Genomic DNA, 27,625 nt, shown 5'->3' on the forward strand with positions numbered 1-27,625 from the left:
TTATGTGTTTTTCATAGTCATTATTCATGGACTGTTGCTTTTGTTTAGAACTTCTCTGAGGTTATAGAGCCTGATAAGTAGTCTTAGAGAGGCTCAGAGGTGGCAGGTCTTTCTGTAAAGAGGGGAGCTTAGAATAATCACAGACTCTTTTGTACATTGGTATCAGGTTCTTGCAAGTATAAGTGATTGGAGTTTTCTCATTTTCAGATCCTGGCCATGAGGTTGGATGCCTCACCTTGCTGAAAAGAGACACTGGACCTAAATGGCGCAGCATGACTTTGTTCCTGCTTGGCTAAATTTCTCAACACCACAGTCAGCTAAGGTACTGTTCTTCATTCCTTTAGTAACCTTCCAAATATCAGTTCTTTTTATCCCCAACTTATTGATGGCCTCTGTTTTGCAGTCTAGGTGTTTTTGTGTATTCAACCCTGCCTGAGGGTTTAAAGTATGTTTTCATAGACTTACTACATTTCTTTTAATAGGATATAAATAATTAGGCAGTCGAAGTCATTGTGGGCCCTGCCATTGCCAAGTATCTCCCCCTCCCCTTATTTCATTATATGCTAAGCTTTTCTCATGTGGCACACTTAAGACTTCCTGGATTAGGGGCGCCTGGGTGATTCACTTGGTTAAGTGTCTGCCTTCGGCTCAGGTCATGATCTCGGGGTCCTGGGATCGAGCCCCATGTAGGACTCCCTGCTCAGCGGGGAGTCTGCTTCTTCCTCTGCCTCTTCCCCCACTCTCCATACCCCACTCATGCTTGTTCTCTCTCTCTCTCAAATAAATAAATAAAATCTTTATTAAAAAAAAGATTTACTGGATTAACTGCACTACACTTTGGAACTAAAACATATCTGCTAACCTATTACTTAAGTATAGAGGGGCAGAGGTAAAGGGGAAATGGTTTTTGGGGAAATGGACCCTTGGGGTAAATGCACATTTGTCTATAGTAGTAGATGAGGAGGATGAAAAGGGAGAGACATTGACTACTACGTGGATCTCAGATTAAATACTAGAAATTATGTTTTAGGGGTAATCTACGTAACAATTTCAGGGGGGAAATGTATGTTGCATTAGGAATAAAGACAAGTGAAAACAACCAGTTCATATAGAGTGAAGTAGCCCTAGTCACGTACAGAAGAACAGCCTCAATTATTGGGGCACCTGGGTGGCTCAGTCGGTTAAGCATCTGCCTTTGGCTTGGGTCGTGATCCCAGGGTATTGGGATCAAGCCCCACTTGGGCGCCTGCCTCTTCCCCTGCTTGTGCTCTCTCTCTCAAATAAATAAATAAAATCTTAAAAAAAAAAAAAAAAAAGAACAGCCTCAGTTATTGATAAAGGAAACCTTTGGGAAGCTAATAAACTTAAAAATGGTTCCCATTTTGCCAACTAATAGAGGAGGGACACAGTTGACATGTAATCTCAAAAAAAAAAAGGCCTATCTTCCCTATTTTTAAAAATACTTTATTATTTTACAGAGAGAATACAAATGGGGGAGGGGCAGAGGAAGAGGGGAGAGAGAGAGAAACCCAAGCACACCCCACACTAAGCATGGAGCCAACACAGGGTTCAATCCCAGAACCTTGAGATCATGACTCGAGCTGAAATCAAGAGTTGGGCACTTAACCGACTGAGCCACTCAGGCGCCTTCCCCTGTTTTTTGTTTTTGTTTTGTTGTTTTGTTTTTAAGATTGTATTTATTTATTTGAGAGAGAGAGAGTTGCCCGCGCTTGAGAGTGGTGGGGAGGGGCAGAGGGCGAGGGAAAGAGAGAATCTCAAGCACAGGGCTCTATCTCACAACCCTGAGATCACCACCCAAGAAGCCAAAATCAGGAGTCAGACACCCAGGTGACTGAGCCACCCAGGCACCCTTTCCCTATTTTTAAATGTGAATTTTGGGGCAGATGTTCCTGATCTATCTAGACCCGCAACCTTTTGCTCTAAACCTCATTTTGAATTGCCCTTTTGAAATTCCCAAGATCTCATAATTAACATCATCTGACCCAAAGCTTGGGGACGGTGGACCTGAGGGATTAGGTGTGGGATCCAGGAAAGCATTTAAAAGTATGTAGATCTTATTATCTGCAAAGAATAATCTAGCACAGTGAAGTAAGTATAAAGAATTGGGAAATGAGATTTCACTATTTCCAGTAAAGCTGCAGTAAGTAAAGTTCTGCAGTGTTGGGATAAGGATAGACATAAAGCAGTGAGAGCAAAGAATAGAGAATTCAAAAATAGTCCTATATATACAGTCAGTTGATTTTTGACTAAAGTTCCAAGGTAATTTAATGCGGAAGTGATAGTCTTTTTAGCAAATGGTTCTAGAACTGGATATATATATACATTATATATATATATATATATGTATATATAATGTATATATACGTGTGGGGGGGGGAGTGAGAACCTTGACTTCAGCCTTTACTTCATATCACACACAAATAAACCTGAAGTGGATCATAACCTAAATTAAAGAGCTAAAAACTATAAAACTAAGAAAATAGATGTAAAGATGTCTATGCCCCAACCTGTAGTTTTCCTCTACCCCTTTGTCAGATATATCCATATTTTTTACAGCCTTTTATTTTAGACTTTGGTCTCTCATTTGAAACTAAAGAATGCTCTAAAAAATAATAAAATAAAATAATTTAATAAAAGAATGTCCTGGAGGGGCGCCTCAGTGGCTCAGTCGTTAGGCGTCTGCCTTCGGCTCAGGTCATGATCCCAGGGTCCTGGGATCGAGCCCCGCATCGGGCTCCCTGCTCCGCAGGAAGCCTGCTTCTCCCTCCCACTCCCCCTGCTTGTGTTCCCTCTCTCACTGTCTCTCTCTCTGTCAAATAAATAAAATCTTAAAAAAAAAAAAAAGAATGTTTTAGAATAAAATTATTTGGAATAGGGAGGGGAATGAAAGTTCATCTATAACTGTGTTTTTCAAACTGCTTCCTTTTCATTGTATAACAAGACTTAATTCTCCCTGACCTCTTTCCTCATGTGTAAATGAGTAAAATGAAGCTGATGCCAAATTATAGTACTGTTATGAATATTAAGTAATGTTTAGAAATAAGTTTTTTATGGATAAAGAAGATGTGGTCCATATATACAATGGAATATTACTCAGCCTTCAGGAAAGATGAATACCCAGCTTTTACATCAACATGGATGGGACTGGAGGAGATTATGCTAAGTGAAATAAGTCAAGCAGAGAAAGTCAATTATCATATGGTTTCACTTATTTGTGGAACATAAGGAATAACATGGAGGACATTAAGAAGGAAAGGAAAAATGGGCGGGGGGAATTGGAGGGAGAGATGAACCATGAGAGACTATGGACCTGAGAAACAAACAGGGTTTTAGAGGGGAGGGGGGAGGGGGGATTGGTTAGCCCGGTGATGGGTATTAAGGAGGGCACGTACTGCATGGAGCACTGGGTGTTATACGAAAACAATGGATCGTGGATCACTACATCAAAAACTAATGATGTATTGTATGGTGACTAACATAATTAAAAAAAAAAGAAGTTTTTTTATAAAACTATAAAAACCGTGTAGTTGTTAATGACCAAGGTGTTTTGGTATTTAAACCATTTCTTTCTCCCCAGTTCCAGAATAATTTATAGAAGTAATAAAGCTGTTTAGAATTTTTTTAAGTAGGCATCTTGCTTTTCCTTTCCTATTACAAGGTTAACTTAATATCTTTAAGTGTAAAGTTTGAGGACTCATTTTAATGGATATCGACGGGTTTTTTTTCCACCCTCTCTCATGCAAATAATTAAAGTAGCTCCCTTTTCCCCCCTTCTGGGACGCAGAAAATGAGTTAATGAGTGAATATGTAACCTAGGTCTACGACCATACCACCCTGAACGTGCCCAATCTTTGTCTGAATATGTAACCTAGGACTTCTCTAACTTAAAGGCCTATAATACCCTTATTATGGCCCATATGCTCATTGTGGGGGTTTCTTCTTATTACTTGTTTTCTAAAAGGCTGATGCAAAACCTAAGACACTGAGATTGATACCTTCTTAATTGGTTTGCTTCTCTATACTTGATCATCTTAGTCACCTACAGCCACATTCGAAAAACACGGAGAGCACCTACCCCGAGGAGATCGTAGATTTGGAGTAAGCCGTCGTCGACATAATTCTTCTGATGGCTTTTTTAACAATGGACCTCTTCGAACTACAGGAGGTAAGCCATGCCCAACTTCCATGAGTATATTTAAGCTACTCAGTTAGGACAAGCCCACATAGGGGGTGCATGTCCATAATCTTGATATGCTGTTGTTTGTTTTTGTTTTTGTTTTAGATTTTATTTATTTATTTGAGAGAGAGAGCATGAGAGTGGATAGGGTCAGAGGGAGAAGCAGACTCCCTGCTGAGCAGGGAGCCCGACTGCAGGGTCATGACCTGAGCCAAAGGCAGTCGCTTAACCAACTGAGCCACCCAGGCGCCCCAGATAGCTGTTTTTTAAACACGCTTCTCAGTTAAATCTTCCAGTTGTCATTATTCAGTTACGTTGGCTTTCCAACATCCTTGTGTTCTTTTTTTTTTTTAAAAGATTTTATTTATTTATTTGACACAGAGAGAGAGAGAGAGGAATCACAAGTAGGCAGAGTGTCAGGGAGCGGCAGAGGGAGAAGCAGGCTCCCCGCTGAGCAAGGAGCCCGATGTGGGACTTGATCCCAGGACCCTGGGATCATGACCTGAGCCGAAGGCAGACGCTTAACGACTGAGCCACCCAGGCGCCCCACATCCTTGTGTTCTCATGTGTCATTTATTCAGTTGAAGATCTCATCTAGAAATTACATTAAAAGAAAAAGATAATTTTGTGGACTTAAGTCTTTTATTTTAAAAGGTCCCCTGAAGGGCTTTTGGTAGTACTGTAAATCAGATCAGGAAGCAAAAATCTAATGTGTTACTTGTCCTTACTATCCTAGATTCCTGGCACCAGCCCTCCCTGTTCCGCCACGATTCTGTGGACTCTGGTGTCTCTAAGGGAGCATATGCTGGAATCACAGGGAACCTATCTGGTTGGCATGGCTCTTCCCGAGGTCATGATGGCATGAGCCAGCGTAGTGGGGGTGGCACAGGGAACCATCGCCACTGGAATGGCAGCTTCCACTCACGGAAAGGCTGTGCCTTTCAAGAAAAGCCACCTACGGAGATTAGGGAAGAAAAGAAAGAAGACAAGGTGGAAAAATTACAGTTTGAGGAGGAAGACTTTGTAAGTATGAAGGTTTAAATGTGTGGTTAAAACCTAACGAATAATGCCGTAAATAGAAGACCTTGTTAATAAGGAGAGGTTTGAAGAAATTACTAAAAAGGAAGTCCCTAAGTTTAGATTTTTATTGTTTTTAGAGGGAAAAGTTGATTAGTATGAAGATAATGACCAGAATTCCTATGTAACTTTCAGCAAATCTTCATGTTTTTCATCTTTATGCTTTTGAAACTTCTAAAAAAATTCTTAATTTCCTTTAAGTTTTATAAGGTTCAACATTCAAAATTTGATATTCAAATTACGTAAAAATGTGGTCTTGTATGTTGAATTGTCTTTCTCCAACTATCATAAGAGGTTTTTTCTCTTGATTTTTTCCTCTTACATAAAATAATTGTGATGTTATAAATATGCAGTTGGGAGTATTTAAGTTAAGTAAAACTTTGCCGTTGTGTATTGAATTATATGCCTTTTGCCCTCTCAACCTAAAGTAGAGTTTTTAGTTCACCTTAAAAAAAGTTTACTGTATTTAACAAACATATCCAAGTTACTATCATTTTAATAGGTAATTGATATCTTTAAATTATTAGTTTGCATTATTTTTGGTACTAGATCTTCAAGATCCTTTGTGTATTCTAGATTTGTTTGTAGCATAATCTCAGTATAAATTAGCCACTGTCTGAGTGCTCAACAACTACATATAGCTAGTGGCTACTAGTGCAGCTCTAGTTAGTTTTAAAAGTAGCGCATTAAATTAGCCAATCATTTCTGTGACGGCCATTTTAATATATTAATGAAGCCAACTGTATAAGAGTCAAATTTAGGTGTCAGCTCCTCTTCTCCTGTTCTGGGATCCTTTAAATGTTTTTGTTTTTTTTTTTTAAGATTTTATTTATTTGACAGAGAGAGACACAGCTAGAGAGGGAACACAAGCAGGGGGAGTGGGAGAGGGAGAAGCAGGCTCCCCGCCGAGCAGGGAGCCTGATGAGGGGCTCGATCTCAGGACCCCGGGACCATGACCTGAGCCGAAGCCAGACGCTTAACAACTGAGCCACCCAGGCGCCCTTTAAATGTTATTTTTTAATGTGAATTCCTAACCCCCAAGCACCTATCCTTCAAAACTTTGGTAGTGGAAAGAAAGGTTTATACTGCCCCGACATACTGAATATTGTCCAGAATGTTCTAAATATCCAGTGGTCCAGAATTTACTATGACACTAAATTATAACTTTAATTATTTATTCAATAAACTTAGCACATTTAAGAAAGACCGGTGGGAATAATTAACAAAATCTCTGTTGCTCATCACGCTTCGGGAACTTGGTTAAAATCCTCGATCAAACCAGCAACAACAAAAAAGTTTAATTGTATTCCTAGGAGTTTCTTTTTGTATTTTATTCCACCTAAGTAAATTAACCCACTGTAATGATAATTTATATATGATATGAATATTTATCTAAAAGTGTATTTTGCATTGTGACCAGCCAGCTGAGCATATAGTAAAATTTATTTGGGTCTCTTTATTAGTTTTGGTTTCTTATGTGCTTTGGTAAAAAAGAGATTGTGCAAACAAGAAGTAGTGTGGGGTGAAGTGGAAGTTGCTTTTTTTTTTTTTTTAAGAGTACCTTTTGAATAGGTTCTATACTACTGATTGGCAGAATTTGATAAGAAGGCCCATTTTCAGTTCTCTGGCATTCCCAGTGGGAAATAAATCAACAACAGAAAGAAAAATGTGAAAGTAGCACTATCTATGCCTGCTGAGTGATTTAAGTAAAAGTTTGCTGTCAGTCAAACCTGAACCAGGTCAATTAGGGCAAATTAATACTGCATTTATGTTTTAAAATATCTTTAAAATATTTATGTCCATAAATGTACGTACATGAAAGGAGAAAAATGGTCAAGTATGCACATCATCAAATTAAAGCTTCCCTAATCCTACTCTCTTCACTTCCCCCAGAGGTAATCGCCATCTTGACTTCAGTGCTTTATCATGCTTTTGGTAAACTTTTACTACATATATGTATGCATAAACAATCTATAATATATCATTTTCCTTGATTTTGATGTTTATATGGATAATATTATAGTTCTCTTTTATTTGCTTAAAATTGTTTTTTGAGATTTATCTGTATTTGATACATATGGCTATAGACCAGTGGTTCTCAACCAGGAGCAAATTTAGCCCCCCCACACATTTGGCAATATCTAGAGAAGTTCTGGTTGTCACAGCTGGAGATAGTGCTGTTGACATCTAATATCTGGAGATCAGGGGTGTTGCTAAACATTGTACAATGCACAGGACAGCCCCATAACAAAGAAATTACCTAGCCCCCAATGGCAGGATTACCATGATTGAGAAACCTTGCTTTAAATCTTTTTCACTATTATATAATATTCTATTGTGTGAATATACTGGAATCATTTATCCATTTTCCTGTTGACAGACATTTAGGTTGTAAAAGATCGTGGTTTGGAGGACAAATCTAAAGGATTGGAACTGAGGTAACTAGAAAAGGAAGAGTCAAAAATTTCTATTTTGATTTAAAGCAAATTGATGAATAATAAGTAATTAATTTGAAAAGGAAAAACAGGAGTATAACTGGAGGGAGAAAATAACGAATTCTTCATATCCAAAAGATGGGTGAGATCTAGAGACGTGCACACGGAAATAAAGATGATAGTTGAGGTTGGTGGACAGGTAAGAATCACCTAAGGAGAGTGATATATTCAGAGAGGGGGCTAGAACCTGTGGAAATAGCAGTAAGGAGGCTGGGAAATAGTTGGTTGAAGAAGAAAGGGGTATGTGAGGGCGCCTGGGTGGCTCAGTTGGTTAAGCGACTGCCTTCAGCTCAGGTCATGATCCTGGAGTCCCTGGATCGAGTCCCGCATCGGGCTCCCTGCTCGGCAGGGAGTCTGCTTCTCCCTCTGACCCTCCCCCCTCTCATGTGCTTGCTCTCTCTCATTCTCTCTCTCAAATAAATAAATAAAAAATCTTTAAAAAAAAAAAAGAAGAAAGGGGTATGTGAAGAAAGAGTAGTTAACCAAAAAATAGCAAAATCAAGGTGTTTTGGGGACAAATTGTTTACAGTGAATTTTCTATATATTTTTTCTATACAGTGTATAATTAGAAAGTTATTTTTTGTTTTAAAATGGTATTAGTTTGATGTAATAAACAGTCTTTTTTTAAAAAAAAAAGATTTTATTTATTTATTTGAGAGAATGAGATAGAGCATGAGAGGAGGGAGGGCCCGAGGGAGAAGCAGACTCCCCGCCGAGCAGGCAGCCCGATGCGGGACTCGATCCTGGGACTCCAGGATCATGACCTGAGCCGAAGGCAGTCGCCCAACCAACTGAGCCACCCAGGCGCCCCTGTAATAAACAGTCTTATAGTTACCTTGGACAAGTTAAACAATCCTAATTTTTACATTGATAGTAATGTCTACCTTGCAATGTTACAGTAAAGGGTAAAGATCACCTAGGTTGAAATTAACTGGGGGCATCTATCTGGCTCAGTTGGTAGAGCATGTGAGTCTTATCTCAGGGTCATGAGTTCAAGCCCCACATTGGGTGTAGAATTTACTTTTTAAAAATTCAGTTGTATTTTTAGGTGCCAGCAGTAAGCAATTGGGAAATGAAGTTTTATAAAATGCTTTTAGTAAAGCCAAAAAACCTTTTAAAACTTAGCTTAGGAATAGGGGCGCCTGGGTGGCTCAGTCAGTTAAGCGGCTGCCTTTGGCTCAGGTCATGATCCCAGGGTCCTGGGATTGAGCCCCACATCGGGCTCCCTGCTCCGTAGGAACCCTGCTTCTCCCTCTCCCACTCCCCCAGCTTATGTTCCTTCTCTGGCTGTGTCTCTCTGTCAAATAAATAAATAAAATCTTAAAAAAAAAAAACTGCTTGGGAATAAAATGTTTAGGAATAAATTTAACCAAAGATGTGAAAGACCTCTATACTGATCCATAAAATGTTGCCAAGAGAAATTAAAAATCTAAATAAAAGATGTAATTATGAATTGGAGGCTTTGAATTAGAAGACTCAGCATGGTTAGGACATCAGTTCTATAGATTCTGCACAACACCAACCAGCATGTGTTCTTATAGAAATGGACTAGGTTATTCTAAAATTTTTATTGAAATACAAAGACCGTAGAATACCCAAAGTGATCTTGAAAAAGAACAGAGTTGGAGGACTAATACTACCTAACTTGAAGACTTAGTACAAAGCTATAATAATCAAGGTGTTATATTATTATAAGGATAGACTAATAGTGGAGCAGAATAGAGAGCTCAGAAATAAACCTACATTTATATAGTCATTTGATTTTCAAAAGATACTAAAGCAGACCAATAGAGAAATGTGTTTTTAACAAATGGTACTAGAATAACTGCGTATACGTATATAGAGAGAGAATGCTACCTCATAGCATACAAAAAAAAAAAAATGAATTTGAGAGGAATTATATACCCAAATGTAAGGCCTAAAACTATAAAGCTTCTAGAAGAAAATTTGGGGGAATGTCTTTATGGCTTAGAGGGTAGAAAAAGATTTCTTTGGACACAGCAATAACCTTACAGGAAGACATTGATAAATTGGATTTCATCAAAATTTAAAATATCTGCTTATCTCACAGACTCAAAGAAAATAGTGAAAATGTTTATAAAGCATATATGTAAGGGGCACCTGGGTGGCTCAGTCAGTTAAGCGTCTGCCTTCGACGCAGGTCATGATCCCAGGGTCCTGGGATCGAGCCCCGCATCGGACTCCTTGGTCAGTGGGGAGTCTGCTTCTCCCTCTCCCCCTGCTTCTCCCCTCTGCTCATGCCCATGCTCTCTCTCGCTCTCAAATAAATAAATAAAATCTTTTTTTTTTTAAGATTTTATTTATTTATTTGACAGAGAGACAGCGAGAGAGGGAACACAAGCAGGGGGAGTGGGAGAGGGAGAAGCAGGCTTCCCCCAGAGCAGGGAGCCCGATGCGGGGCTCGATCCCAGGACCCCGGGACCATGACCTGAGCCGAAGGTAGACACTTAATGACTGAGCCACCCAGGCGCCCCATGAGTAAAATCTTTAAAATATATATATGTATGTATGTATATATCTATATAAAGCATATATATGAAAAGGGACTTGTATCCATAATATAAATAACTCCTAGAACTCAATAATAAAAAAACAACTGAATACATTTTTTCATTTCTTTCTTTTTGAGAGAGAGAAGCGAGTGAGGGGTGTGCAGAGGGAGAGCAAGAGACAGAATCTTAAGCAGGCTCCACACCCAGTGCCGAGCTATTGCAACTTGGGGTCTGGATCTCACATCCCTGAGATTAGGACCTGAGCAGAAATCAAGAGTCAGACGCTTAACCAACTGTGCCACCAGGCACCCCTCTTTCTTTCTTTCTTTCTTTTTTAAGTTTATTTATTTAGGGTGCCTGGGTGGCACAGTCGGTTGAGCATGGGACTCTTGGTTCCAGCTTGGGTTGTGATCTCAGGGTCATGAGATCGAGCCCCGCGTTGGGCTCCACGCTGAGTGAGGAGTCTGTTTTGAACTGTCTCTCCCTCTCCCTCTGGGCCTCACCACCCCCACCCCACCCCTGGGCTCCCGCACACACATTTTCTCTAAATAAAAATAAATCTTAAAGTTTATTTAAGTAATTTCTACACCCAGTGTGGGGCTCAAACAACCCTGAGATCAAGTTGCATGCTCTTCCAACTGAGCCAGTCAGGTACCCCGACAACTCAGTATTTTTTCTTTTTTTAAGATTTTATTTATTTATTTGGCAGAGAGATAGCACAAGTAGGCAGAGAGGCAGGCAGAGGGAGAGGGAGAAGCAGGCTCCCCACTGAGCAGGGAGCCCGATGAGGGACTCGATCCCAGGATCCTGGGATCATGACCTGAGCCGAAGGCAGCCGCTTAACCGACTGAGCCACCCAGGCACTCCCGACAACTCAATATTTTAAAAAATGAGCAAGATTTGAACAGATTCTTCACAATGGAAGTTACACAAATGGCCAATAGTCACATGAAAAAAGAAAAGATCAGTGTCATTAGTCACAAGGGAAATGTGGAAATTCAGATTATGAGATACTGCTACCCATTCACCAGAATGGCTAAAATTTGTAAGTCTGAAAACACTAAATTTGGTGACATTTTCGAGCATTTGGAACTCTCATATATTGTAGGAGCATGAAGTAGTACAACCGTTTTCAGAAAAGGTGTGGCAAATTTTTGTAAAACTAAACATAAACATGTCCTGTGACCCAGCACTTCTAGATATTTACTCAAGAGAAACAAAGGTATATGGGCATTTATTATAATTTTATTCATAAAAGCCCCAAACTGGAAACAGTTTAAATGTCTTTTGACACAAGAACAGAAAACTTGTGGGTATAATGAAATGGACTACATAAATTCATTAATAAAAAGGAGTGACTAATAAAACAACACAGTGAATTTTAGGGAAGCCTTATGCAAAATGGTACATACTGTCTGATTTTGTTTATGTGCTATCCTAGAATAGGCAAATAATCTATGGTGGGAAAGAAAGAGCAGTGCTTGCCTATGTGGAGTGGGGCTTGTCTGGGAAAGGACATGAGGGAACTTTCTGGTTGCAGTAGATAATTTTTGTTTTTAGAGAGGTTGAGTTATAAACATTTTTCAAAACTCATGGAATGGTATACTTGGTATGTGCATATCATTGTATGTAAATTTTATTTTATCAAAAAATAGGTTAACATCACCAGTCATGGTGGAAATTGATAAAATAAACATCCTGATGTGATGCACTGAGGATGCAACCTCACCTCTCTAAATTCCTTCCGGCAATGCATAGCCTGAATCTACCCATGAGAAAATATCACACAAACTCAAGTTGAAGTTCCTACTATAAAGAATTATAAAAGATTCTACAAAAGAACTAGCCTCTACTCTTTAAAAATGTTGTCATGGGGGGCGCCTGGGTGGCTCAGATGGTTAAGCGTCTGCCTTCAGCTCAGGTCATTACCTCCAGGTCCTGGGATTGAGCCCGGCGTAGGGCTCCCAGCTCTGTGGGGAGTCTGCTTCTCCCTCTCCCTCTGCCTCTCCCCCTTCTTCTCTTTCTCTCAAATAAATAAAATCTTTAAAAAATAAAAATAAAAATGTTGTCATGAAAGAAAAAGTTCCAGATTAAAGAAATCTAAAGAGATAAGACAACTGAAGGAAGCCTGAGAGGAACACCTCATTGGCTCAGTTAGTGGGATTCTTGACCTCAGGATCGTGAGTGAGTTCAAGCCCCACATTGGGCGTGGAGCCTACTCAAAAAAAAAAAAAAAAAAAAAAAACGGGCAGAATGCAATCCTTTGGAGACTGGATGAGGGGAAAACAGTGTACATTTCAAAATTTTTGTTTTGCTATAAAACTAATCAGTGTTACAGTTTGAATAAGTGTTACAGATTAGATAGTAGTATTTATTGATGTTAATTGCCTGATTTTTACAGTTGCACTGTGATTATGTTAAGAATGAGTTTTTAAAGAAATACAGAACTAGGTATTTAAGGATGAATGGTTTAGGTTGCAAATGGTTCAGGAAAAAATATATTTAGAGAGAATGTTGGAGCAAATGGTGTAAAATGTTGACATGAGAATCTAGACATCTGTGCAGGATGTACAGAAACTTCATTTTTTTTAAAGATTTTATTTATTTATTTGACAGAGTGAGAGAGCACAAGTAGGGGGAGGCGCAGAGGGAGAGGGAGAAGTAGGCTCCCCGCTAAGCAGGGAGCCTGATGCAGGACTCCATCCCAGAACTCTGGGACCATGACCTGAGCCGAAGGTAGACACTTAACTGACTGAGCCACCCAGGTACCCCAGAAAGTGGGGGTTTTTTGCAACTTTGTTGTAAGAATAAAATAATTTCTGGGGCGCCTGGGTGGCTCAGATGGTTAAGCATCTGCCTTCGGCTCAGGTCATGATCTCTAGGTCCTGGGATCAAGCCCTGCATTGGGCTCCCTGCTCAGCGGGGAGTCTGCTTCTCCCTCTCCCTCTGCCTCTCCCCTTGCTTGTACTCTCTCTGTCTCTCTCAAATGAATAAAATCTTTTAAAAAAAAAATAATGAAATTACTTCAAAATAATAAGAAAAAACAGAGAGGGGGCACCTGGGTGCCTCAGTTGGTTAAGCTTTCAACTCTTGATTTCAGCTCAGGTCTTGATCTCAGGGTCGTGAGTTCGAGCCCTGCATTGGGCTCTACCACAGGGTGTGGAGCCTACTTTAAAAAAATATTTGTTTAAAAAAAAGAGAGCACAGAGCAACTGGTATTAAAGAACCAAAAAAAGAAAAAGAAATCCATGGACGTTATTTACAACAAAATAAAGTGAGGTGTCATAACGTAGGGACAAACTACCAAAAACTGTAATACCTGGGTAGTGATAGCATTTGTGGAGGAGAAATTGAAGGAGGCAACAGGACATCTGGCAGTCCCAAAAGAGCCAACAGTTCCTTTTAGATAGCTTAGAGGGTATGTTTGAGAACAGCTAGAAATTAGTAGGAGTTGTTTTACAAAACTAGTCAGTCAATACGGAAGTTCTGGAATGCTGTATGAAGGGTCTGGCTGGATCAATCAAGAGAGAAACCACACGATAATTTGTACAGGGAAAGTACAGAATTGGGGTAATGAGCAGTTGGCTATATAAGGGACAGCCAGTAACCCTAGGGCTAAGATAGGGTGCCCAAGGAAGAGTCTCCCTCTTGCCCCCTCACCACCAGACCTTGTTAGAAAGGGCTTAGTGGTGGCTCACTGAATGACAGAACAGTTGCTCGGGTGCTTCCCAGGGAACGTGCTGAAAATCTGCCCTCTTGAGTACCTGGTAGAGCTGTTCAGATATCACTCTGCTACAAAACCACTCAAGTCAAAGCTCACTTGCACTTTAGAACCTGGCTTAGCAGGAATGGGCTGCAGGAGCCTGCTGAGTAAGCACATTGGAACAGGAGGCAGAAATCTTTTTCTTGCTCTCTACTGACAAAAAAGTTAACTTGCCAGCTGCCAAGGAAAAAATTTTAAGTGCCCAGACACATTTACACAGAGCAGGCAGAAAGGATGACTTTGGAACTAAAAAGCAATAAGTTGATAAATAGCACTGAGTACTATCATTGTTTATATTAACCAGCCAATATATTGCCCTTCTAGAACGTAGCTCCTCACTGAACACAAAACAATTGGAAATAGGATCCAGATTGAGTTGTGGAGGTGGAAACAATAGAGACAAAGGAAAGAGAAGGTTCAGATAAAAGGGAGGGAGGAAGATAGGGATGACATCCAGGGCATGAAAGAAACTAAGCCACCATATTTTTGAACAGTCTATGAAAACAACAGAAGAGAGCGCTCTAAAGCTTGATGTCAGAAAAGCTGTCTTGACCCACATTCACAAAAACTAATCATATGTAAATGAACATAAAGGATCAAGAGAATAAGGAACAGAATAACATCCTCACAGACAGTGCAAAGTACACCTGTACAGTATGTCCACAAAACAGATAAGAACCATTTTAAAATTTATTACTACAGTGTTACTACTTTAAAGTTTAAATGATACTAAGGGGCACCTGGGTGGCTCAGTTGGTTAAGCGTCTGCCTTCAGCTCAGGTCATGATCCCAGGGTCCTGGGATTGAGTCCCGCATTGGGCTCCTTGCTCGGCAGGGAGCCTGCTTCTCCGTCTGCCTGCTGCTCCCCCTGCTTAGGCGCTCGCGCGGGCTCTCTCTCTCTCTCTCTCTCTCTCAAATCTTCTCTAAAAAAGTAAGTGATACCAGGAAAACGGCATAAGAACCACCTAAACCAGAAAAACTCAAGGTGCTAGAAATCAGGAAAGGAGTAATTAAAAATTAGAGAAAAAGGGAGACTAAACAAGAAAGAACTCAAGAGAGGGGCGCCTGGGTAGCTCAGATGGTTAAGCGCCTGCCTTTGGCTCAAGTCATGATCCCAGGGTCCTGGGATCGAGCCCCGCATCGGGCTCCTTGCTCAGCGGGAGGCCTGCTTCTCCCTCTCCTTCTACTGCTCCCCCTGCTTGTGCTCTCTCACTCTCTCTGTCAAATAAATAAAACCTTAAAAAAAAAAAAAAAAAAACACAAGAGAATAATCAGTGTTTTTCAAGAATTAGAAGAGGACCAAAAAAATTTTTTTTAATTTTATTTATTAGAATGAAGAGGGGTGGGGGAAACAGAGGGAGAGGGACAAGCAGACTCTGTGCTGAGTGTAGAGCCCAATGTGGGGTTCGATCCCATAACCCTGAGATCTTGATGACCTGAGCCAAAATCAAGAGTCATATGCTTAACCAGTTGAGCCACCCAGGTACCCCAGAAGAGGAAATTTTTAAGTGAGGAAGAAACAGATTAAAAGAGTTCAGGGAGGCAAAGTCAGTTAAGTGACTGACTCTTGGTTTCCTCTTAGGTCATGATCTCAGGGTTGTGGGATCAAGCCCCAAGTGAGGCTCTGCATTCAGTGGGGGAGTCTGCTTGGGATTCTCTCTTTCCCTCTCCCCATACCCCTCTCTACCTTGTGTGTGTGTGTGTTCTCTTCCTCTCTCTCTCAAATTTTTTTTTTTTTAAGTTAGAATTGAGGGGTTCATGGCTGGATCATGACTCTTGGTCTCAGGGTCGTGAGTTCAAGCCCCACATTGGGAGTAGAGTTCACTTAATTTTTTTAATGCATCATTATTTTTAAAAATAATAAAAGCATAGACTCAAGTGAAAAAAGAATACCCTTTGAGCATCAAGTCCCAGTGACTATAAGAGAAAGAAATAAGACTTTGACAAAGTTTTATAATAGAAGTCAATGGAATAACAATTACAGTACTCAGAATGTTAGCCAAAGATTTTATACCCATATCACCCTTCAGTTATAAAATTGGGTGGCTTACATTTGCAACGACATGGATGGAACTGGAGGGTGTTACGCTGAGCGAAGTAGGTCAATCAGAGAAAGACATGTATCATATGACCTCACTGATACGAGGAATTCTTAATCTCAGGAAACAAACTGAGGGTTGCTGGAGTGGGGGGTGGGGTGGGAGGGATGAGGTGGCTGGGCAATAGACACTGGGGAAGGTATGTACTATGGTGAGCGCTGTGAATTGTGGAAGACTGTTGAATCATAGATCTGTACCTCTGAGACAAATAATGCGATATATGTTAAAAAAAAAAAAGAAGAAGAAGAAGGGGGGAAATCGGAGGGGAGGACAAACCATGAGAGACAATGGACTCTGAAAAACAAACTGAGGGTTTTAGAGGGGAGGGGGGTGGGAGGATAGATTAGCCTGGTGATGGGTATTAAAGAGGGCACGTTCTGCATGGAGCACTGGGTGTTGTGCACAAACAATGAATCATGGAACATTACATCAGAAAGTAATGATGTATGGTGATTAACATAATAATAAAAAAATTTTTAATTGGGTGGCTCAGTCAGTTGGGTTGCCAACTCTTTTTTTTCCAAGATTCTATTTATTTATTTGACAGAGCGAGAGAGGGAACACAAGCAGGGGGAGTGGGAGAGGGAGGAGCAGGCTTCCTGCGGAGCAGGGAGCCCAATGTGGGGCTCGACCCCAGGAGCCTGGGATCATGACCTGAGCCGAAGGCAGATGCTCAACCACTGAGCCACCCAGGCGCCCTGGACTGGCATCTTTTGATTCCAGCTCAGGTAATGATCTCGGGGTTGTGAGATCAAGCCCCCCATTGGGCTCCGCGCTCAGCGGGGAGTCCACTTGAGATTCTCTCCCTCTTCCTCTGCCCCTCCCCCCCACTCAGGCTCTCTTTCTCTCTAGAAATGAATAAATAAATCTTCTAAAAAATAAATGTCAGGGACGCCTGGGTGGCTCAGTCGTTAAGCGTCTGCCTTCGGCTCAAGTCATGATCCCAGGGTCCTGCGATCGAGCCCCGCATCGGGCTCCCTGCTCAGTGGGAAGCCTGCTTCTCCCTCTCCCACTCCCCCTTCTTGTGTTCCCTCTCTTGTTGTGTCTCTCTCTGTCAAATAAATAAATAAAATAAATAAATAAATAAATATCAAAAATACCAATGTGTAAGGACTTGGAATATTGTTCCCAAGACTTTTCCTGAGGGAAGTACTAGACTAGAAGCTTCAGACAGTGAAACTAACCAGAAAAATATAAAGGAAGGGTGGTAAATACTAAATATATGGTTAACTGTAGAACTAAAAGAGTTAAAAAGAGAGTTCAGCATGTAATAGCTATGGGCTCTGACAGTCTAGAAAAAGCATAACTTCTTAATGGGAGAATGGGGAGAGCCTGTAAAAAATAACATTTTATTAGTCATATTGGTGGTGTAATGTTGTTATTGTTACTCTGATACTGTTGTATGCAATATGGGATAAAGTGATTGAATATGATATTCTGTACCTTTATCCTTGAATATCAGGATTCTTGGCATAGAAAAAAGGAAGTATAGGGGCACCTGGGTGGCTCAGTCGTTAAGCGTCTGCCTTCGGCTCAGGTTATGATCCCAGGATCCTGGGATCAAGCCCCGCATCAGGCTCCCTGCTCGGCGGGAAGCCTGCTTCTCCCTCTCCCACTCCCCCTGCTTGTGTTCCTGCTCTTGCTCTCTCTCTCTCTCTCTGTCAAATTAAAAAAAAAAAAAAAAAAAAGGAATTATAGATATAAGATGCCTGGTAAAAACTCAAGTTTCTCAGTATGAGTTAGAAATATCAATAAGAGGTAATGATACATTTTATTTTTGAAAATAAATATATATTTGCAGATTCTGTCCACTGAAAAGACCTAAGAACAGTGACCAACCCCTTAGCAATTGGCATCCCTACTGCCCAGATTGTGGTCTTGAAATACCGTTTCTGGACAGGATATTTGTAAGATAAGCTTCGAATATTTTGTCATACTACATAGCAAAGAAGTAATTAGAGACTACTACGGTTGTAGCAGAAGGATTCAGAAGCCAAATTGAAGACGTTCCCACTGGCCAAATACAGATGTTTCATGCATCAGTTAAAGATATTAACTGATTAAATATGAGTTCACAGAGATACCTCACCCTAGAAACACGCATGTAGTCTACCTTTCCCTATGAATTGTACCACTAAGTCACCAAATAGAGGAAGTTCCTTTTTATGGAAGTGTACTAGCTAATAGAGAAGGAATGATAAAACTGGAGGATCATCATTTTGCATCTTTTAGTGAGTTAATAGTTTTAGGCCATGAGCATTTATGTCTCCGCGGGAAGCCTGCTTCTCCCTCTCCCACTCCCCCTGCTCGTGTTCCCTCTCTCGCTGTCTCTCTCTCTCTCTCTCTCTCTCTCTGTCTAATTAATTAATTAATTAAAAAAAAGTAAAGTAACCTGTATGTTAAGAGAGTTAGATGTTTTTTTGGAGACAAAACTACCATTTTGAGGGCTATACACTTGGGTGGTAAAAGAAAAGCAAAGAGGTGATCACCATAATTGAGGATAATGGTTATTTTTAGGTTCGTTGTTTGAGTTTTTGTTGTTTTTTTATTTGTTTTTTTTTGAATGAAGCTTATAAAATGTTTCTGGGGGGCACCTAGGTGGCTCAGTCGTTAAGCGTCTGCCTTCGGTTCAGGTCATGATCCCAGGCTCCTGGGATCGAGCCCCACATCGGGCTCCCTGCTCGGCGGGAAGCCTGCTTCTCCCTCTCCCATTCTCCCTGCTTGTGTTCTCTCTCTCGCTGTGTCTCTCTCTGTCACATAAATAAATAAAATCTTTAAAAAAATAAAAAATAAAATGTTTCTGGTTTGGCAGGTAATGTTCTGTTGGCTTAAACTGAGTGAACTGAGTGGTGATTACAAGAACTTTTGCCCATTTGTTTTATGTAGTTTTTTTATCTGTATTATATTTTACTATTTTTAAAAATCAGTGGAAAGAAATAAAAGATACCATATAAACAGGGGCAGTATCTCTGAAAACCCTGAATAGAATGTGACTAAGAACACAAGCCTGTTACAACAAGACAATACAGCTTTTATCCATGGGGACTCCCTCTACCTATACTTTTCCATCCAGAGGAGTGTATTTATCTGTCCTTCATATTTTGTCACTAATTTTTCCATTTATATGGTGAGTTGGTTCTTCAGTATGTATCTGTGCTTGTTCCATGCTTGTGGTTCTCACCTTGATGGATTGAAAATACATACCTGCTGGGGCCCATCCCTAGACATTTTGATTCAGAAGCTCCGTAATGGAGTCTGGGCATCTTTCTGTTGTTTGTTTAATGTTCTATGGGTAATTGTGCTGAAAAGCCATTTTCCTACTCTGTTACCATATTGTAAAATTTGGGCTTGGATACCAGTGTCATACCACACCTCTAGTTGTTAAGTCCAGTTTATTGCTCTTAACACTTTTCCATCCTACCCCTCATCTCTTTCTCTATTCCTGTTACCTTCATTATTCTCCTGAACTGTGGAATTGGTCTCCTCTAATGGTCTCCTAGTTGATGATTAAGCCTCTCAGATACATCCTTCAAGCTGCACCAGACTGTTATAAACTTAATGATTATGGATTATGTTTACTGCATGAGAAATGGATCTTCAATACCTACAGAATAAAATTTAGTCTCCCTAAAAAATCTGGCTCTTGCCTACTTTGCTAGACATCTCTTTGACCACAGAAAGGTCCCCTCCTTCCCTAGTACTAATCATTCTGAACTATTTGCAGATCTCTGAATATTCTATTCTTTTTCGTGCTTTCCTGTCTGGGTGTTCATTGAGCATTCTGTTCTTGGAATCACGCGTTTTCCAGCTTTGGAATTCATCTTTAAGGATTCTTCTTAGTCATCGAACCTCTAATGAAACCTTTTCTGATAGCACTTCTCTTTCAAGTGGAATTGACTGTTCCTTCTTCCATAATATAAATTTTCATCGTAGACCCTATAACTTTTTACTGTGCTTATTTGTCTACAAGTATGTATCTTTGTAGTGAGACTGTGACCCTTGTGGGCACAGGGCCTCTTAATTATCTTAATTGCCTTTGTATTCCTAGCACAGTCCCTGGCACATGGTCTGCCTCTGCCCTAAAGCAGTCTTAGAAAAGCTACGCATACTACACATTTCACTGACCAGATTGTCCTTAAATCTGAGAAAAGTGATCTACATTCTTGTCCATTCAGTTTCCCGTGCCTCCTTACTTGGCGTACATACCCTATCGGAAGATGCGAACTTGCACATTTAGTCTATTTATTTAAAAAAAAAAATTTTTTTTAATCCTCTTATGTTAAAGGGAATGGAACCCAAGAGAGCCTAAGATTAATATAAGATCTATTGATTTAGCAGTTCAATATTTTCTGCTTACTTGTTGATTCTGAATACAGCGTTAAATATGTGCTGCTGATACATAATTATCAGATAGGTTCCATGGTGATGACTACTTTGTGAAAAGTGCCAAAATGATTAGCTTTCTTTATCAACCATTAATATCCATTTTTTCCTAGCCTTCTTTGAATCCAGAAGCTGGCAAACAGAATCAGCCATGCAGACCTATTGGGACCCCTTCTGGAGTGTGGGGTAGGTAGATTTGCCATTTTAAAGGCACAACTTTAAATTTTTCTTAGCATGGAGAGGAGCAAAAATTCTTTATCTCTTTTTTTTGTTTCTTTTTTTCTCATCTCATCCATTTGCATATGGTAACTAACACCTATTATCTCTTACTGTGTCCACCCAAAATACCACTGAAATGTAATGGTAATGGAGTCATAATACAGATAATGGAGAGCTTGTAAAGCCCTGAATTTGAAAGCAGATTTTAAGCAAAGGGAGAATTATCTAAAGCTTATGAGAAGTAATGTTTAATTAACATCACTAATTCATTTATAACAAAGTGAATTTTTTGTGTTATAATTGTCTCTTAAATATTTGGTAGGCAAATGTAATAGTATTTTCTAAGCATTCTTTCATATTAGTAGTCTTCTAAAGTGTTCTTTGAAAGGCTGTATAATACCACATCCTGTAGACGATTTTGTTCAACCAGGTTCCAGTTGTTGAGGATTTTTTTGTTTAAGGGTATTGGGGGGCAGGTTTGGCAGTTATGAATGTTGCTTGTTGTGTAGAGGGCAAGGTGAAAACATAAATACACACAATTATGTGTACATGTTGGGAATAACTAGCCTTATAAAAAAATTAAGAGACAAATCAGTGTATTTCTTAAAACCTGATCTGTAGTTTTGGAATCGTTGGCATTTACAAATGAGACTCTCCTAGTCCCTACGTTAATTCAGTAGTTAGTCATCTTATTGGAAAGGCTTTAATATATCTAAATACTGGTTTTGGATCTTGAATTATAGGATTAAAGGTGCTTGTTGTACCGTTTCCCCTTTGTTAGTAGTGTAAGGCTTTGCTCCACTTTGCCTCATCAGAAGGTCCCAGGGTAGCCTCCTTTCCCTGATTTCCACATCTATTTCCACTCCCATGCTGACAGGAACTGCCATACTTGTATATATTCTTGATTGGTGTGTGCCTGAGTGATCACACCATATACTAGACAAGTTATGCCCCTGAAGGACTACTAACACCTTTAGGCTTCCTGGTTGATTTATGAATTCAGCTTCATATGCAGCCTTTTCCCTATAATTCCCAAATAGTGTTATTTTTGAGAATAACTGTTAAGTGCACACCAAGAAATGTTTGTTCCTCAGTGTCACCTGTCAGCTCTTTTTTGAAAGTGAGGACTTCATATAAACTGCTTCGTATTAACCAATATTTGACATTCTTTTGTCTCTTCACTATTGTATTTCACAGAAAACCCACCTAGTGCCAAGCAGCCCTCCAAAATGCTAGTCATCAAAAAAGTTTCCAAAGAAGATCCTTCTGCTGCCTTCTCCGCTGCATTCACCTCACCAGGATCTCACCATGCAAATGGGAACAAATCATCATCCATGGTTCCAAGTGTCTATAAGAACCTGGTTCCTAAGCCTGCGCCACCTCCTTCCAAGGTATAATTTGGAATCAAGTGTAAGAACCTTACATAGCAGAGGTTTGGGAATAAATCAGGAAAAAATTTAGTAAATTTATTTTTTCCCATTGAACCATTCACCAGATACTCATTTAGTACCTAATATATGTGTAGTATTTTACTCTGTCTCCAAACTCTCTACTTCTGCTAATTGGATTTTTAGTAGGCTTCCTCATACTCATTAGCTTCATCTCATAAACTTGCTTCTTCTGATTTGCTGTTTCCGTTAATAGCATCAACATCCATCTGATCACTTGGCTGATTATCTAGATTGGCTTCTTCTTTCCTCCTCCTCCTCATCACTCATTCCCCTGTACCAAACAATTATAAATTCCCTGTTACTTATTCCCTCTATGATGTCCTATGCCCTTGTTACCTCCCATGTACTATTGTAATGCACCCTTTTATTTCCTCATCTCCCTATATTCATCTTGCACAAAACTGCCAGAATGATCATCCTAAAACAATTTGAATGTATGACATCCTTTCCTCAATCACTTTAGCAGTCCCAAACCATCTATAGCAGGTTTTGGTAAATTTCTTCTATAAAAAGTCAGATAATAAATATTTTAGGCTTTGCTGGTCACCTATGACACAAGGTTTTTGTTACATTTACCTTTCTTTTCTTTTCTTCCTTTCTTTCTGCTCTTTGTTTTACAATGCTTGAAAAATGTAAAAAGTGTATTATTAGCTCAGGGGCCATATAGAAACAGGCTTCTGGCCCATGAGTGTTCCTTACCAACCCTGATCTTACAATACAGTGTCCGAACTTCTTAGCAGTGGCATGTATAATTCTTTATAGCCTGAGCCTAATCCATCTTTTATATTTTACTACCCCTTCTTTCGCTTACCTGGAAAATTACTCATCCTTCAAATTCACGTCGTCCGTTCTAGGAATCCTTTTCTATCACACATATCTTAAGATCTTATTAATCTTTATATCTCTGTTTGAATAGCACTCTTGTCTCTTATGACAATATCTATAACAATTAATTACATTTCTTTATTTCCTCACTTGTAATCTCCTTAAGGGCAGCCTTCAGATCCTTTTCATATTCGTATCCCTAGCACCCTCACAAAAGCACATAATAATTGCTTTAATGAATTCTAGCCACTATACAGAAGTAATTAGAATTTACTTCGTGGGGCGCTGGGTGGCTCAGTCATTAAGCGTCTGCCTTTGGCTTGGGTCATGATCGCAGGATCCTGTATCGGGCTCCCTGCTCCGCGGGAAGCCTGCTTCTCCCTCTCCCACTCCCCCTGCTTGTGTTCCTGCTCTCGCTATCTCTCTCTGTCAAATAAATAAATGAAATCTTTAAAAAAAAAATGTTTTTTTTTTTTTACTTCATTATTGAGAGGAAAACCAGTGAGCCTTTATTCATTTTCCTCTGTGTGTAAGCACTGTGTTTGGTCGTTCTGAGCAATACAGGTAAGTACAACATTAGTCATGACTATCCATGAGCTGAAAGTCTAATTGGGATAATAAGATATAACAACATGAAAGCTCATGTGATGTGTGTGAAATAAAATAGTAACAGATGCTAATATCAAATTCTAGACAGACTTAGAATAACTAAATGAATTAAACACTAGTGTTCAGATTATGACCATCAAGGAAAATTTTGCTGAAAACTTGTCATTTGAACTGATCTTTGGAGGAGGGTCCAGATTTGGATAGGCAGAAAAAAGTCTGGAGAGTATTGCACATCATTAAGAGAAGTGGTGGTTAAATACAAATTCTGAAACCGAAAAACACTGGCAATATTTGAGGGATGGTGAATGATCATTTTAATTACTCCTGGGAGCACTAGGGAAATATCCAGACTAGGGGTCCTTATCCTAGTGGTAACAAATGAAGCTTTCAGGGTAGGTAAGATCTCTAAGGAAAAAGAGTGGAAGAGTAAAGAATGAGAAAATAAAATGTGGAGGAATATTTAATAATTTATAAATATTAGGAAAATACAGATATAGTCAATAGGACTAAGAAACTGTAATTCAGACATCAAAAAAATAGTATAATATCACAAAAATCTGGGTAGGTGAGTTTAAGTTAGCAACTGGGGTTGTCAACACTTGACAATTGCTGCTGACAAGTTGAGGAAAATAAATGAAAAAAGGGTTTTGACCTTAGCAGTTGGAAAGGTTTAGGTCACCTTTGAGTTGAGGTTTTAGGAGAGTGGTGTAGGGATGAAACAAGATTTCAGGGGATTCTGGAATTATGTGGGTGGAAGTGGAGGTAGTAGCAATTTTGAGACTTGATAGTGAAAGGAAATAGAATATAGGTGGTGGTAAAGTTAAGTGAAAGGTTGGAGGAAATCTGTAGGAAGAAGCCCTTTTAATATACTTGAAAGAGGTCATTAAAGAATCGTGACCTAGGAAGAAATGAGTAGGAATAAAACTGATTGACAAGTGGAATTTTCTTTGAAAGGGTTTAGGATACTTGTTTGTCTGATGTAGAAGGGAAGGAATGTGAATTTAAGTCAAGAGAGCAACTACTATCTAGGAAACAGTATAGCATGGAAATTAACAGCAAGGCTTTGGAGTAGAGTCCACTTCGCACCTTCTTTGTGATACGACCGTGGACAAATTTCTTAAGTTCTAAGTCTCAGTTTTATCATCTATAAAATGGAATAGTAGTACCTATCTTTTAAGGTTTTTGTGAGGTGTAAATGAGATTTTATGAGGTATTTAAAACTGGCATATAGTAAGTGCTAATAAATTACAGCTATTATTATCAACACACTTTGTTCCATTCCTTAAGAAGTTTTATAAGTGTTACTTCATTTGAAATGTCTGCAAGCATTCTGTTAAACCATAGAGAATATAAAAATGAGTTAAAACAGTATGTCCTCAGACACCTAAGAAAGCTTTTGAGGGTGAAGAAGTGGCAAGTACAAAAGTCAGGACACAGAGCTTAAGATTAGTTTAGCTCTGTTATGTAGGACTAACCTAAGTCGAAGATAGAATGAAAATGTGAATGTCCTTGCAGAAGGTAATGAAGCCTGAACAGGGATGATGAAAGTGGGCAGAGAATGGAGGTGGTGAAGGCACACAGTGAGAAGGAAATAGGACACCGCACATTCTTCTCTGGGAAACAGATAACTATGGAGCCATTCACTGGAGTTAAGAAGAGAGAAAGATCAGTTTTCAGGAAAAGTTGATGAGAGTGGTTCTGCATGTGTGAAATGTGAGATATTAGAGGAAGGAAGAGGTGAGATGACTGGGATTTATCCAGTCATTTTCTCTAGGCATTCAACGGTTATTACAAGTGAGTATCTAAAAACTGTGTCACTAGAGGTACAAAATAATCTTAAAGAGTTTGTTATCTAGTAGAGGGACAGATAGAAAAAATAAATGTTCTCCTCTGCATGGAGAGGGTCCTCAGATTCTTTATAGTATAAGGTCATATTTGAACTGGGTTTTGAAGTGGAAAAGGAAAGAATGGCCATTTGTTGACATCCTCCTATGTTCCAAGACCTTCATTAGGCCTTTTACATATATTCTATAACATTTACTCTTCTAATCCTAGGACGCAGGAAATTATGTAATATAAGGTTGCATAACTAATAAAGTGATGGAGTCAGGACTCTTAAACCAGGTTTGTCTGACTTCAGTCCAGAGCTCTTTCCGGTACTTCAAACTGCCTCCTATCCTGAAGGATTAAAAAGGAAGGAGGAAGTTGAGAATTCAGGTTTTAGAGTCAGACTATGATTTTCAGCAAGTTACTTAATTTTGCTAAACTTGTTACCATAAAAATTAATTGGAGCTATTTATATCTGTCACATAGTTGTGGTAAAAGAATGAAATTAAAGGTGTAAAAGTACTTGGAATATAATAGTGGCACATCTTAAGTAGTCAGTAAATAGTAGTTTAAAAACAGGAGGGGCGCCTGGGTGGCTCAGTCAGTTGAGCGTCTGCCTTTGGCTCAGGTCGTGATCTCAGGGTCCTGTGATCGAGTCCCACGTCGGGCTCCCTGCTCAGTGGGGAATCTGCTCCCTCTCGCTCTGCCCTTTCTCCACGTGTGTTCTCCCTCCCGCTCTCTCTCAAATAAGTAAATGAAAAGATCTAAAAAATAAATAAATAAATAGAAACAGTAGGAGTTCAGGGCGCCTGGCTGGCTCAGTCCATGGTGCATGTGACTCTTGATCTTGGGGTCGTAAGTTCAAGCCACATGACATAGGGATTACTTAAAAAGAAACAAACAAACAAAAAAAACGAGTAGGAGTTTGTTAGGGAGCAAGTAGATGGGGCTTTCCAGGCAGAGGAACCATTGTTACAAAAAAAAAAAAAATGGAAGGAAAAACATGCCATGTTTGGGAAAAGACAAATGATTAAGTATGGCTGGTAATTGGGAATTGGTGGGGGGAAGTATTAGTTAAGCCAGTCCAGTCAAGGAGGTGTCTCTCTCTTTTTTTTTTTTTTTTTTAAGATTTTATTTAAGAGCAGTGAGAGTGAGAGAGCACAAGCAGGGGGGAGCAGCAGAGAGGGAGAGAGAAGCAGGCTCCTCACTAAGCAGCAGGGACCCAGGACCCTGGGAACATGACCTGAGCCAAAGGCAGACGTTTAACCAACTGAGCCGCCCAGGCACTCCCATTCATGGAGGTCTTTATAAAAACTCAGAGGTTAGGGGTAGAGATACAGTTTTACATATTTTCTACATGGTTTCAGCAATTTAAATGATTAAGCATTTACAAAATAATTGGTTTTTCTGATGACGTTAATGGAGAAACAGATAGATTATAACAGAACACTGAGGCTAGAGCTCTGAAGAATGCCTGCATCCACTGAAGGAAATCCAGAAAGGAAAAGAGGGCAAGTTCGAAAAGATGGGTAATAGCAATCTCTGATTCTCCAAAAACAGATTTTTTTTTTAAGATTTTATTTATTTCAGAGAGAGAACATGAGAAGGGGGAGGGTCAGAGGGAAAAGCAGACTCCCTGCTGAGCAGGGAGCCCGATGCTGGACTCAATCCCAGGACCCTGGGATCATGACCTGAGCCGAAGGCAGATGCTCAACCGACTGAGCCACCCAGGCACCCCAGATTTTTTTTTTAAATTAAGAGCTGGCCTTGGAATATAATGTGATGACAAGATTTTTGGTTATTTATTGAAAATAGGGATAGAGATGAGTATTGCAGAGAATTGATAGTAAGTAATAATGAGCAAGTATAAGACAGCAGATACTGAACTTATGCAGAAAAGTTTGGCAATAAGAGGATGATGGTATAAAGGAAAATAAATGTTTGGGCTTTTTTCCCTAGCTTCAGTAAGATGGCTTAGCATGTTTGTAGATAAAGGGGAAGAACTTATTAGAAGAAAGGAAGAAATAATTGATAAATTCTGAAAGGAAAGAGAATGAACAGATACAGAATGGTAAAAGGGGGTTAGGAAGCTATTGAACTTGAGGTGCAAAAGGAGAGAATTGGGGAAAGTTTGGATCTAGTGACTTCTGACTTCTCAGTCCAGTA

General features: G+C 39.6%; 1 protein-coding gene across 1 annotated transcript in view; it reads left to right on the top strand.

Moving 5' to 3' along the window:
• The window catches only part of GPBP1L1 (GC-rich promoter binding protein 1 like 1), a 60,450-nt gene that overhangs the window by 25,463 nt on the left and 7,362 nt on the right, over nucleotides 1-27,625 (top strand). Inside the window, exons 3-7 of the mRNA XM_036068604.2 lie at nucleotides 208-322; nucleotides 4,057-4,186; nucleotides 4,935-5,221; nucleotides 20,642-20,714; nucleotides 21,945-22,138. Coding sequence (XP_035924497.1) covers nucleotides 263-322; nucleotides 4,057-4,186; nucleotides 4,935-5,221; nucleotides 20,642-20,714; nucleotides 21,945-22,138 — 744 coding nt within the window. The 5' untranslated portion in view covers nucleotides 208-262. The remainder of the gene's footprint in view (nucleotides 1-207; nucleotides 323-4,056; nucleotides 4,187-4,934; nucleotides 5,222-20,641; nucleotides 20,715-21,944; nucleotides 22,139-27,625) is intronic.

This window comes from Halichoerus grypus, chromosome 5, assembly GCF_964656455.1.
Source record: "Halichoerus grypus chromosome 5, mHalGry1.hap1.1, whole genome shotgun sequence".
NCBI classification, from domain to species: Eukaryota; Metazoa; Chordata; class Mammalia; order Carnivora; family Phocidae; genus Halichoerus; species Halichoerus grypus.